The sequence below is a fragment of the Lepidochelys kempii genome, chromosome 1 (assembly GCF_965140265.1).
Source record: "Lepidochelys kempii isolate rLepKem1 chromosome 1, rLepKem1.hap2, whole genome shotgun sequence".
NCBI lineage: Eukaryota > Metazoa > Chordata > Testudines > Cheloniidae > Lepidochelys > Lepidochelys kempii.
Window position 1 is genome coordinate 286,156,327 of NC_133256.1, and position 14,442 is coordinate 286,170,768.

Genomic DNA, 14,442 nt, shown 5'->3' on the forward strand with positions numbered 1-14,442 from the left:
AGCACATGTGTTTTTGTTCCAAGATTGCATTTTGCCTCCCCCCACCACGTGGCTAGCCCCTCATCCCTCCCTCCTCCTGATGGCTAACAGCGGGGAACATTTCTGTTCAGCCACAGGCAAACAGCCCAGCAGGAACGGACACCTCTGAATGTCCCCTGAAGAAAAGCACCCTATTTCAACCAGGTGACCATGAATGATATCACTCTCCTGAGGATAATACAGAGAGATAAAGAACGGATGTTGTTTGAATGCCAGCAAACATACACTGCAATGCTTTGTTCTACAATGTATCCTGAGTATGTGCTACTGGCCTGGAGTGGTAAAGTGTCCTACCATGGTGGACGGAATAAGGCTGCCCTCCCCACAAACCTTTTACAAGGGCTTTGGGAGTACATCCAGGAGAGCTGCAAATGCCAGGGCAAATTAATCGTTAAACATGCTTGCTTTTAAACCATTTATAGTATTTTAAAAGGTACACTCACCAGAGGTCCCTTCTCCTCCAAGTGGGTCCAGGAGGCAGCCTTGGGTGGGTTCGGGGGGTACTGGCTCTAGCTGTTTGGAAAACCGGTTTCTCCGCTTGCTTAATGTGAGCTATCTACAACCTCATCATCATCATCTTCCTCATCCCCAAAACTTGCTTCCGTGTTGCCTCCATCTCCATTGAAGGAGTCAAACAACACGGCTGGGGTAGTGGTGGCTGAACCCCCTAAAATGGCATGCAGCTCATCATAGAAGCAGCATGTTTTGGGCTCTGACCAGGAGCGGCTATTCGCCTCTCTGGTTTTCTGGTAGGCTTGCCTTAGCTCCTTAAGTTTCATGTGGCACTGCTTTGAGTCCCTGTTATGGCCTCTGTCCTTCATGCCCTGGGAGATTTTGACAAAGTTTTTGGCATTTCGAAAACTGGAACATAGTTCTGATAGCACGGATTCCTCTCCCCATACAGTGATCAGATTCCGTACCTCCCGTTCTGTCCATGCTGGAGCTCTTTTGCGATTCTGGGACTCCATGATCACCTCTGCTGATGAGCTCTGCATGGTCACCTGCAGCTTGCCACGCTGGCCAAACAGGAAATTGAAATTCAAAAGTTCGCGGGCCTTTTCCTGTCTACCTGGCCAGTGCATCTGAGTTGAGATTGCTGTCCAGAGCGGTCACAATGGAACACTCTGGGATAGCTCCTGGAGGTCAGTACTGTCTAATTGTGTCCACAGTACCCCAAATTTGACTCAGCAAGGCTGATTTCAGTGCTAATCCCCTTGTCGGGGGTGGAGGAAGGAAATCGATTTTAAGAGCCCTTTAAGTCAAAAAAAGGGCTTCGTCGTGTGAACGGGTGCAGGGTTAAATCAATTTAACGCTGCTAAATTCAACCTCAACTCCTAGTGTAGACCAAGGCTAAGTGCCTAAGGGTATGTCTACACTACGGAATAAGGTCGAATTTATAGAAGTCGGATTTTTAGAAATCGGTTTTATATATTTGAGTGTGTGTGTCCCCACAGAAAATGCTCTAAGTGCATTAAGTGCATTAACTCGGTGGAGCGCTTCCACAGTACCGAGGCAGGCATCGACTTCCGGAGTGTTGCATTGTGGGTAGCTATCCTACAGTTCCCGCAGTCTCCGCTGCCCATTGGAATTCTGGTGTGAGATCCCAATGCCTGATGGGGCTAAAACATTGTCGCGGGTGGTTCTGGGTACATATCGTCAGGCCCCCGTTCCCTCCCTCCCTCCGTGAAAGCAAGGGCAGACAATCATTTCGCGCCTTTTTTCCTGAGTTACCTGTGCAGACGCCATACCACTGCAATCATGGAGCCCGCTCAGGTAACCGTCACCCTATGTCTCCTGGGTGCTGGCAGATGCGGTACGGCTTTGCTGCACAGTAGCAGCAACCCATTGCCTTCTGGCAGCAGACGGTGCAATACGACTGGTAGTCGTCCTCGTCATGTCCGAGGTGCTCCTGGCCACGTCGGCTGGGAGCGCCTGGGCAGACAAGGGCGCAGGGACTAAATTTGGAGTGACTTGACCAGGTCATTCTCTTTAGTCCTGCAGTCAGTCCTATTGAACCGTCTTATGGTGAGCGGGCAGGCGATACGGACTGCTAGCAGTCGTACTGTACCATCTTCTGCCAGGCAGCCATGAGATGTGGATGGCATGCAGTCCTTCTGCACCGTCTGCTGCCAGCCAAAGATGTAAAAGATAGATGGAGTGAATCAAAACAAGAAATAGACCAGATTTGTTTTGTACTCATTTGCTTCCCCCCCTCCCCTGTCTAGGGGACTCATTCTTCTAGATCACACTGCAGTCACTCACAGAGAAGGTGCAGCGAGGTAAATCTAGCCATGTATCAATCAGAGGCCAGGCTAACCTTCTTGTTCCAATAAGGACAATAACTTAGGTGCACCATTTCTTATTGGAACCCTCCGTGAAGTCCTGCCCGAAATACTCCTTGATCTAAAGCCACCCCCTTTGTTGATTTTAGCTCCCTGAAGCCAACCCTGTAAGCCGTGTCCTCAGTCGCCCCTCCCGGCGTCAGAGCAACGGCAAACAATCGGGCATCTGAGAGTGCTGTCCAGAGCAGTCACAATGGAGCACTCTGATGGGGCTAAAACATTGTCGCGGGTGGTTCTGGGTACGTATCGTCAGGCCCCCGTTCCCTCCCTCCCTCCGTGAAAGCAAGGGCAGACAATCATTTCGCGCCTTTTTTCCTGAGTTACCTGTGCAGACGCCATACCACGGCAAGCATGGAGCCCGCTCAGGTAACCGTCACCCTATGTCTCCTGGGTGCTGGCAGACGCGGTACGGCTTTGCTGCACAGTAGCAGCAACCCATTGCCTTCTGGCAGCAGACGGTGCAATTCGACTGGTAGTCGTCCTCGTCGTGTCCGAGGTGCTCCTGGCCACGTCGGCTGGGAGCGCCTGGGCAGACATGGGCGCAGGGACTAAATTTGGAGTGAGTTGACCAGGTCATTCTCTTTAGTCCTGCAGTCAGTCCTATTGAACCGTCTTATGGTGAGCGGGCAGGTGATACGGACTGCTAGCAGTCGTACTGTACCATCTTCTGCCAGGCAGGCAAGAGATGAGGATTGCTAGTAGTCGTATTGTACCATCTTCTGCCGAGCAGCCATGAGATGTGGATGGCATGCAGTCCTTCTGCACCGTCTGCTGCCAGCCAAAGATGTAAAAGATAGATGGAGTGGGTCAAAACAAGAAATAGACCAGATTTGTTTTGTACTCATTTGCCTCCTCCCCTGTCTAGGGGACTCATTCCTCTAGGTCACACTGCAGTCACTCACAGAGAAGGTGCAGCGAGGTAAATCTAGCCATGTATCAATCAGAGGCCAGGCTAACCTCCTTGTTCCAATAAGAACGATAACTTAGGTGCACCATTTCTTATTGGAACCCTCCGTGAAGTCCTGCCTGAAATACTCCTTGATGTACAGGCACCCCCTTTGTTGATTTTAGCTCCCTGAAGCCAACCCTGTAAGCCGTGTCCTCAGTCGCCCCTCCCTCCATCAGAGCAACGGCAGACAATCGTTCCGCGCCTTTTTTCTGTGCGGACGCCATACCAAGGCAAGCATGGAGGCTGCTCAGCTCATTTTGGCAATTAGGAGCACATTAAACACCACACGCGTTATCCAGCAGTATATGCAGCACCAGAACCTGACAAAGCGATACCGGGCGAGAAGGCGACGTCAGCGCGGTCACGTGAGTGATCAGGACATGGACACAGATTTCTCTGAAAGCATGGGCCCTGCCAATGCATGCATCATGGTGCTAATGGGGCAGGTTCATGCTGTGGAACGCCGATTCTGGGCTCGGGAAACAAGCACAGACTGGTGGGACCACATAGTGTTGCAGGTCTGGGACGATTCCCAGTGGCTGCGAAACTTTCGCATGCATAAGGGCACTTTCATGGAACTTTGTGACTTGCTTTCCCCTGCCCTGAGGCGCATGAATACCACGATGAGAGCAGCCCTCACAGTTGAGAAGCGAGTGGTGATAGCTCTGTGGAAGCTTGCAACGCCAGACAGCTACCGGTCAGTTGGGAATCAATTTGGAGTGGGCAAATCTATTGTGGGGGCTGCTGTGATGCAAGTAGCCCACGCAATCAAAGATCTGCTGATATCAAGGGTAGTGACCCTGGGAAATGTGCAGGTCATAGTGGATGGCTTTGCTGCAATGGGATTCCCTAACTGTGGTGGGGCTATAGACCGAACCCATATCCCTATCTTGGCACCGGAGCACCAAGCCGCCGAGTGCATAAACTGCAAGGGGTACTTTTCGATAGTGCTGCAAGCTCTGGTGGATCACAAAGGACGTTTCACCAACATCAACGTGGGATGGCCGGGAAAGGTGCATGATGCTCGCATCTTCAGGAACTCTAGTCTGTTTCAAAAGCTGCAGGAAGGGACTTTATTCCCAGACCAGAAAATAACCGTTGGGGATGTTGAAATGCCTATATGTATCCTTGGGCACCCAGCCTACCCCTTAATGCCATGGCTCATGAAGCCGTACACAGGCAGCCTGGACAGTAGTCAGGAGCTGTTCAACTACAGGTTGAGCAAGTGCAGAATGGTGGTAGAATGTGCATTTGGACGTTTAAAGGCGCGCTGGCGCAGTTTACTGACTCGCTTAGACCTCAGTGAAACCAATATTCCCACTGTTATTACTGCTTGCTGTGTGCTCCACAATATCTGTGAGAGTAAGGGGGAGACGTTTATGGTGGGGTGGGAGGTTGAGGCAAATCGCCTGGCTGCTGGTTACACGCAGCCAGACACCAGGGCGGTTAGAAGAGCACAGGAGGGCGCGGTACGCATCAGAGAAGCTTTGAAAACCAGTTTCATGACTGGCCAGGCTACGGTGTGAAAGTTCTGTTTGTTTCTCCTTGATGAAACCCCCCGACCCTTGGTTCACTCTACTTCCCTGTAAGCTAACCACCCGCCCCGCCTCCCTTCAATCTTCGCTTGCAGAGGCAATAAAGTCATTGTTGCTTCACATTCATGCATTCTTTATTAATTCATCACACAAATAGGGGGATGACTACCAAGGTAGCCCAGGAGGGGTGGTGGAGGAGGGAAGGAAAATGCCACACAGCACTTTAAGCACAGCACTTTAAAAGTTTACAACTTTAAAATTTATTGAATGACAGCCTTCTTTTTTTTGGGCAATCCTCTGTGGTGGAGTGCCTGGTTGGCCGGAGGCCACCCCACCGCGTTCTTGGGCGTCTGGGTGTGGAGGCTATGGAACTTGGGGAGGAGGGCGGCTGGTTACAGAGGGGCTGCAGTGGCAGTCTGTGCTCCAGCTGCCTTTGCTGCAGCTCAACCATACACTGGAGCATACTGGTTTGGTCCTCCAGCAGCCTCAGCATTGAATCCTGCCTCCTCTCATCACGCTGCCGCCACATTTGAGCTTCAGCCCTCTCTTCAGCCCGCCACTAACTCTCTTCAGCCCGCCACTAACTCTCTTCAGCCTGCCACCTCTCCTCCCGGTCATTTTGTGCTTTCCTGCACTCTGACATTATTTGCCTCCACGCATTCGTCTGTGCTCTGTCAGTGTGGGAGGACAGCATGAGCTTGGAGAACATTTCATCGTGAGTGCGTTTTTTTTTCTTTCTAAGCTTCACTAGCCTCTGGGAAGGAGAAGATCCTGTGATCATTGAAACACATGCAGCTGGTGGAGAAAAAAAAGGGACAGCGGTATTTAAAAAGACACATTTTATAAAACAGTGGCTACACTCTTTCAGGGTAAACCTTGCTGTTAACATTACATACATAGCACATGTGCTTTCGTTACAAGGTCGCATTTTGCCTCCTCCCACCGCGTGACTACCCCCTCAACCTTCCCCCCTCCCTGTGGCTAACAGCGGGGAACATTTCTGTTTAGCCACAGGCAAAAAGCCCAGCAGGAATGGGCTCCTCTGAGTGTCCCCTGAAGAAAAGCACTCTATTTCAACCAGGTGACCATGAATTATATCTCACTCTCCTGAGGATAACACAGAGAGATAAAGAATGGATGTTGTTTGAATGTCAGCAAACATACACTGCAATGCTTTGTTCTACAATGATTCCCGAGTACGTGTTACTGGCCTGGAGTGGTAAAGTGTCCTACCATGAAGGATGCAATAAGGCTGCCCTCCCCAGAAACCTTTTGCAAAGGCTTTAGGACTACATCTAGGAGAACCGCAAATGCCAGGGCAAAGTAATCCTTTCACATGCTTGCTTTTAAACCATGTATAGTATTTTAAAAGGTACACTCACCAGAGGTCCCTTCTCCGCCTGCTGGGTCCAGGAGGCAGCCTTGGGTGGGTTCGGGGGGTACTGGCTCCAGGTCTAGGGTGAGAAACAGTTCCTGGCTGTCGGGAAAACCGGTTTCTCCGCTTGCTTGCTGTGAGCTATCTACAACCTCATCATCATCATCATCTTCTTCGTCCCCAAAACCTGCTTCCGTATTGCCTCCATCTCCATTGAAGGAGTCAAACAACACGGCTGGGGTAGTGGTGGCTGAACCCCCTAAAATGGCATGCAGCTCATCATAGAAGCGGCATGTTTGGGGCTCTGACCCAGAGCGGCTGTTCGCCTCTCTGGTTTTCTGGTAGGCTTGCCTCAGCTCCTTCAGTTTCACGCGGCACTGCTTCGGGTCCCTGTTATGGCCTCTGTCCTTCATGCCCTGGGAGATTTTGACAAAGGTTTTGGCATTTCGAAAACTGGAACGGAGTTCTGATAGCACGGATTCCTCTCCCCAAACAGCGATCAGATCCCGTACCTCCCGTTCGGTCCATGCTGGAGCTCTTTTGCGATTCTGGGACTCCATCATGGTCACCTGTGCTGATGAGCTCTGCATGGTCACCTGCAGCTTGCCACGCTGGCCAAACAGGAAATGAGATTCAAAAGTTCACGGTTCTTTTCCTGTCTACCTGGCCAGTGCATCTGAGTTGAGAGTGCTGTCCAGAGCAGTCATAATGGAGCACTCTGGGATAGCTCCCGGAGGCCAATACCATCGAATTGTGTCCACAGTACCCCAAATTCGAGCCGGCAACGTCGATTTAAGAGCTAATCCACTTGTCAAGGGTGGAGTAAGGAAATCGTTTTTAAGAGCCCTTTAAGTCGAAATAAAGGGCTTCATTGTGTGGACGGGTGCAGATTTACATCTATTTAACGCTGCTAAATTCGACCTAAAGTCCTAGTGTAGACCAGGGCTTAAAGTTAGGTGTTGTGATGCTCAGTGTTGCAACACCTAAGTTCCTCTGTGGATATGGGCAGGGGTGCCATTTCAAATTTGGGGGAGGCATCTTTAACCGTGATTCCAGGGGCTACTTAGGCACCTGAAAACTAGTTTTTTTGCAGATGTGGGGGAGGGGCACAAACAAAAATTATAATGCAAAGGGGGTGTTCAGCTCAAAAAGTTTGAAACCACTCAGGGTGCAGGCAGGGCACGTAGCTCAGGCTGCAGGGAGGGGCTGTGTGCGGGGAGGGTTGTAGCTCAGTGTCCAGGCAGGGGGTAGCTAGGTGCTGTGGGCCGGGACTTGGGAGGGGCGTAGCTCAGGATGCAGGGAGGGGCTGTGTCCGAGGGGGTGCTCCTACTGAGGGACCAGCCATGCACTCAGTCTCTCTGTGGGGACAGCTCTGAGGTAGGGATGCCAACTTTCTGATTGCAGAAAACCAAACACCCTTGCCTCACCCCCGGTCCCTCCATCCCCCCTCCCTCTGTCGCTCACTCTCCCCAACCCTCACTCACTTGCTCATCTTCACCGGGCTAGAGCAGGGAGTTGGGGTGTGGGAGGGGGTGAGGGCTCTGGCTGGGGGTGCAGGCTCTGGGGTGGGGCTGAGGATGAGGGGTTTGGGATGTAGGAGGGGGTTCAGGGCTGGGGCTGGGAGTGTGTGGGGGAGTGAGGGCTCCGGCTCAGGGTGCGGGCTCTGTGGGTGGGGTCAGAAATGAGGGGTTCAGGGTGCGTGAGGGGGCTCAGTGCTGGGACAGTGGGTTGGGGGGCAGGAGGGGGTGCAGGCTCTGGCCGGTCAGAGCTTATGGGCTCCCGGAAGTGGCTGTCATGTACAGCTCCTAGGCTGACGGGCCAGGGGGATCTGTGCATTGCTCATGCCTGCAGGCGTCACCCCCAGAGCTCCCATTGGCCCAGCCAATGGGATCTGCAGAGCCGGCTTTCAGGCCGCCCCTGAACCTAAGAGCTAGACATGCCGGCTGCTTCCAGGGAGCTGCGCGGAGCCAGGACAGGCAGGGAGCCTGCTTAGCCCTGCTGCACCGCTGACCTGACCGGGTCACTAAAAGTCTGCACTGCTGACTGGAGCCGCCAAGGTCCCTTTTTGACAAGGTGTTCCAGCTGAAAACCAGATGCGTAGCAACCCTACTCCAGGGGCTGGGGCAAGAGGCATGCTCTGCCCACCCAGAGACACAAAGGGCGGTGGGAGGGGGACACCCTGACATCAGCCCTTGCCCAGCAGATCAGGCTCTCAGTCCCAAGCAGCGCTCCATGGCAGGGGTGGGGCAGCACAGCGGATGCAGATGGCAGTAGAGCATGGCTGCATCTTCCCTCCTGCTGCAAACTTCACCCATATACGGAAAATTTGGGGGGGAGGCAGTTCCCCTCCTTCCACGCCACCCCCCAGACCTCCCTAAATGGCACCCCTGGATCTGGGCAGAAGAGCTGGCCATTGCCAAAGGAAACTGTTACCCGAATTTGGGCACTGGCCCAATTTCGGGTAACAGAAACCAGGTCTTCCAAGTGGGCTGGTAACAAAGCAACAGATCACCTGATGGGGGAACTGAGGCTGACCAGGCATATCACTTGCCAGAGGGGATTAGAAACTATAAAAGGACAAGGTCTCAATGACCAGAACAAGAAGACGGGATTAAACAGGAGGAATGGGTGTGGCAGGGCAGAATCTTGCAGTCTCTGAACAGACACTGACCAAATCCCAAAGGACTGTTGGAATGGTGAGGAAACTGAGGCAGGGATTTGCGTGCAGGTTTTGTTGTCTTTCCATGTATAGTTCCGTGGCTTTTCTATGAGTAAAGTGTGATTGGTTTAGAATTCTTTTTGCAGAATCTCTGTGTTCTTGCTTTAACTACGCATCCCTGAAGAAGTGTTAAAACTAAACCAGAATACCCAGGTCAAGCTCTGGAGAGGGTGTTCTTGAGTGAGTGGGGTGTCTTCGGAGGCTTAGGGCAGTTGGACTGTGGGGTGCCATTCCTTGGAAGTGGTATCAGATAGGCATGTGCCTGAGAGGCCACAGGCTGTGGCTGAAGCCTTCTGAGCTCTAGGGGGATCGTGGAAGCACATAGATTCAGTGTTTGGATACAGCCAGAGCAGCCTCGTAAATATCCATCAGGGAGAGCTCAACCAGGTCTGTGATGGACACTAACCTTTGCACCAGAAGTTATTTTTAAGAGAAAATTGCTTTCCTGAAAAGGGAGATCAGGTTGCAGTCCCTAGAACAGTGGCCCTCAACCTTTCCAGCCTATTGTACCCCTTTCAGGAGTCTGATTTGTCTTGCATACCCCAAGTTTCACCTCACTTAAGAACAACTTGCTTACAAAATCAGACAAAAAAACAAAAGTATCACAGCACACTACTACCAAAAAAATTGCTCACTTTCTCATTTTTACCATATCATTATAAATCAATTGGAATATAAATATTGTACTTACATTTCAGTGTATAGTATATAGAGCCATATAAACAAGTCGTTGTCTGTATGAAATTTTAGTTTGTACTGATTTCGCTAGTGCTTTTTATGTAGCCTGTTGTAAAACTAGGCAAATATCTAGATGAGTTGATGCACCCCATGCAAGACCATTGTGTATCCCCAGGGGTACGCATGCCCCGGTTGAGAACGACTGCTCTAGAAATCTGGGCTACAGTGTCATTCGCTAATCCTCTCATCAACCCTCCACACCAGCTCACTGGGCCTTGAAGGACTTGTGTACTCATTATGACTGTTAGTTTGTTTATAGGTGTCTAGAGAGATGGATCTACTTAAATAAAGGTAATCCGAGGGTAACATACCTAGGAACTTTAAACATGGCTAATGGATTCTTTCACATGTGCTCTCATCTAGTCACAGGGATACTCCTGGTACAACCTCAGACCACAATGGCTTGTATATTTATAAAGAATCGACTGGATGTGGTAGTAATTTGCCAGTTGTGCTTTCCAATCTTGGCAGCCCAAAACTAGGTTAAAGTACAAAGCTCACTTTCATACACACTAACTTCAGACTGATATCTCAAAACCAAAGGGAAACAAAGGACACTAGAATGTGTCTCTGAGCGTGACAAAGAGCTGTGTTATATCATTTGTTATAGGCAGCCATAGTGCTTAGATTTTAGTTACTGTAGAAGTTGTTAAAGACAAGTTGTCTTTGCTAAAAGATTGTCATGAATACTCCATGAAGGATGTGAGATCTTGTTTCCCATTTCAATGACCGAATCTGAGAGCAGCTGTTCAAATTAAAATGTTGTTATTTCTGATTCATTTAGTTATTTAGGACAATGTTCGTATGGATCAGACTTTTTAAATTCCAATTTAAAAACATTTCTCATGTCATTTTCACAAAATTCTGCTAAATAAGCTAAACAGTGACTGAATTCATAACTCCAACATACTTGCGATGATATCTTGAATGTAGTGTTTCCTGTTTTAACAAAACAGGTTGTTCTCTATATTGTTGAGTGCCAACAGCGTGGTTGTGTACAGGGAATAAAGAGTGTCTTTCCCAGAGAGCTTTGTTAACTATTCATTAGGGCACTGAAATTGTCTGGCATGGATCTGTGATGTTTGAGGCATCTGTAGTTTTAGTTCATTTAACTCCAAGGAATCCAGGACACACAGTGCAGTGCAGATGCATGCCTATGTTACCCATGAAGTAACATTAAACTTTATGTTAATCTATTTGTTAATTCTCATTATGAAGTGCTCTGCTCAAGCTCACTCTAATCCTGTTCCCTGGCCAGTGTAGATCGCACCAAAAACTCATTTGTTCTTAATGTAAGCAGTCTTCGCTTGGCAGCATTTGATCACTAAATTTCAAACCTGAGTAAATAAAAAAAATTAATATGGTGGTAACTCTTGCCCTTAGCAATTTCTCTGTACTAATCACACAGCAATTTCACACTTCTCACAAAAAAGGACAATAGATTACAACTCCTACTATGTATTGTTAGACACATCACATGTACATTTAAAAGCTGTTCACTTGTAAAAGTATGTTGTCGTTTTTTCTTAGCAACTTGCAATCCCAGATACAGAACTAAGTAAACAGACTGATTAAAGTAGAGATACAAGGCTTTTTGTTGTACATAACAAGGAGATCCTGTTCAGCCTTAACTCGCCTTTTCTATGCCCTGGTCTACACTACAGTGTTAAGTTGAATTTAGCCGCGTTAGGTCAATTTTATAATGAATGCATCTACACAAGCAACCCCATTCCGTCAACCTAAAGGGCTCTTAAATTGACTTCTGTACTCCTCCCTGGTGAGGGGAGTAGCACTAAAATCGACCTTGCTGGGTTGAATTTGGGGTAGTGCAGATGCAAATCGACATTATTGGCTTCCGGGAACTATCCCAGAGTGCTCCAATGTGACCGCTCTGGACAGCACTTTCAACTCCGATGCACTAGCCAGGTACACAGGAAAAGCCCCGGGAACTTTTGAATTTCATTTTCTGTTTGGTCAGCTTGGCGAGCTCAGCAGCACAGGTGACCATGCAGTCCCCCCACAATCGCAAACGAGCTCCAGCATGGAGCAAGCGGGAGACACTGGATCTGATTGCTGTATGGGGAGAAGAATCTGTGTAGGCTGAACTCCGATCAAAAAGAAGAAATGCTTATATATAAAAAAATATATGCCAAAATTGCACAGGGCATGATGGACAGAGGCTACAACAGGGACACACAGCAGTGCCACGTGAAGGTCAAGGAGCTCAGGCAAGCCTACCAAAAGACAAAGGAGGCAAACGGTCGCTCTGGGTCAGAGCCCTATACATGCCGCTTCTATGGTCAGCTGCATGGCATTCTAGGGGGGGACCCTACCACTACCCCACCACTGTCAGGAGGACACCTGCAACGGGGGAGTCTCACGCAACACGGAGGAGGATTTTGTGGATCAGGAAGAGGAGGAGGAGGAGAATGCGCAGCCGTCAAGCGGTGAATCCATTCTCCCCAGCAGCCAGGACCTTTTCATCACCCTGGAGCCAATACCCTCCCAAGACGAGATCCCCGACCCTGAAGGTGGAGAAGGCCTCTGGTGAGTGCACATTTGTAACTACAGTACAGGATTTAAAAGCAATAGTGTTTAATGTTTGATTTGCCCTGAAGACTTGGGATGCATTCACGGCCAGTACGGCTACTGGAAAAGTCTGTTAACATGTTTGGGGATGGAGCAGAAATCCTCCAGGGACATCTCCATGAAGCTCTCCTGGAGGTACTCTGAAAGCCTTTGCAGAAGGTTTCTGGGGAGGGCTGCCTTATTTCGTCCTCCACGGTAGGACACTTTACCACGCCAAGCCAGTAGCAAGTAGTCTGGAATCATTGCCGCACAAAGCATGGCAGCAACTGGTCCTGGGTTTTGGTCGCATTCAAGCAACATTTGGTCTTTATCTTTCTGTGTTAGCCTCAGGAGAGTGTTATCATTCATGGTCACCTGGTTGAAATAGGGAAATTTTTGTAAGGGAACAATAAAAGGACCCCGTTCATGCTGGACTGTTTGCGCTTGGCTAAAAGGGATCATCCCATAGCCGCGCGGCAGGGGGAGGGGTGAAGGGATCATCCCAAATAGCCATGCAGAGGGGTGGGGGGAGATGTGTGCTGCACATCCACCCGAAAACCGCAGCCCCTCCTTTTAAATGGCAAACCCAACCGGCATTGCTTGCCGGGAAAGGAGGACATTGCAGTTTGAAAACATTCCCACATGTTATGAAGGCGTTAGAAGCCAAACCCATGTACCCTTTGGCTTACCATGGCTGCCTGGAAACTGAATTCTGTTGCCCAGCTGTGTGTGATGTGTCACCATACTGGCAGGCGCTCAATATAAAAGGCAAAATGCCGTTTGTACCTAAAGCACATGTGCTGTCTTCTGTGAATTGCTTAATTCACTGTGAAAGAGTCTCCCTTTTGTTCTCAGAAATGTATCATCTTAAATTTTACTCTCCCTTTTTATCCCCCTGCAGGTGCAAATGTTTCTATTCTCCCCCTATCATCTCCATCCCTGAGGTTATCCCAGATTAGAAGGCGAAAAAAACGCACTCGCGATGACATGTTTTCCGAGCTCATGCAGTCCTCCCGCACTGATAGGGCACAGCTGAATGCATGGAGGCATTCAGTAGCAGAGTCCAGGAAATCATTAAGTGAGTGTGAAGAGCAGAGGCAGGAGGTGATGCTGAGCTAATGGGGGAGCAAACGGACGTGCTCAGGCGTCTGGTGGAGCTGCAGGAAAACCAACAAGAGCACAGACCACCTCTGCATCCACTGTACAACAGCCTGCCCTCCTCCCCAAGTTCCATATCCTCCTCAGCCAGACGTCCAAGAATGCTGGGGGGGGGGGGGCAACGCTCTGGGCACCCAGCCACTCCACTCCAGAGGATGTCCCAAGCAACAGAAGGCTGTCATTCAAACAGTTTTGATTTGTAGTGTGGCTACAAGAAGCAATGTGCCCTTGTCCTTCCCCCCACCTGACCCTACCCCACCTGGGCTACCTTATCAGTTATTTGCCCTCTTTTTTTTAATTAATAAAGAAAGAATGCATGGTTTCAAAACAATAGTGACTTTATTTCCTTTGCCAGCTGTGATCAAAGGTGGGAGGGTTGTTGACTTACAGGGAATTAAAATCAACAAAGGGGGCGGGTTTGCATCAAGGAGAAACACATGCAACTTTCACACCGTAGCCTGGACAGTCATGAAACTGGTTTTCAAAGCCTCTCTAATGCGCAGCACGCCTACCTGTGCTCTTCTAATCGCCCTGGTGTCTGGCTGTTCAAAATTGGCAGCCAGGCGATTTGCCTCCCACCCTGCCATAAACGTCTTCCCCCCTTACTCTCACAGATATTATGGAGCACACAGCAAGCAGTAATAACAATGGGAATATTGGTTGCACTGAGGTCTAACCTAGTCAGCAAACAGCACTAGCGAGCTTTTAAACGTCCAAAGGCACATTTTACCATCATTCTGCACTTGCTCAGCCTATAGTTGAACTGCTCCTTACTACTGTCCAGGCTGCCGGTGTATGGCTTCATAAGCCATGAGAGCAAGGGGTAGGCCAGGTCTCCAAGGATAACTATTGGCATTTCAACATCCCAACAGTAATTTTCTGGTCTGGGAAGTAAGTCCCTTCTTGAAGCTGCTCAAACAGCCCAGAGTTTCTAAAGATGTCATGCACCTTTCCCAGCCATCACACGTTGATGTTGATGAAATGTCCCTTGTGATCCACCAGTACTTGCAACACCATTG

The 14,442-nt window shown here is 49.6% G+C and overlaps 2 protein-coding genes across 3 annotated transcripts in view; one reads left to right on the forward strand and one right to left on the reverse strand.

Annotated features, from left to right (window-relative positions):
* The window catches only part of CPM (carboxypeptidase M), a 67,154-nt gene that overhangs the window by 20,539 nt on the left and 32,173 nt on the right, over positions 1-14,442 (forward strand). The gene's annotated exons all lie outside the window — the stretch shown is intronic.
* LOC140909818 (uncharacterized) lies at positions 5,446-6,848 on the reverse strand. Its single transcript, XM_073339990.1, has 2 exons — positions 6,248-6,848; positions 5,446-5,660 (listed from the first exon to the last, which is right to left on the reverse strand). Exons 1-2 carry the CDS (start codon positions 6,828-6,830, stop codon positions 5,446-5,448), a joined length of 798 nt encoding a protein of 265 aa, XP_073196091.1. The 5' UTR covers positions 6,831-6,848.

What these genes read in the sequence shown, in the direction of transcription:
- LOC140909818 (XM_073339990.1), bottom strand. Translation starts at nt 6,830, where the DNA reads ATGCAGAGCTCATCAGCACAGGTGACCATGATGGAGTCCCAGAATCGC. An exon ending in AGGCGGAGAAGGGACCTCTG is followed by an intron (nt 5,661 to 6,247) that starts GTGAGTGTACCT and finishes TTTCTCCACCAG; the next exon opens with CTGCATGTGTTTCAATGATC.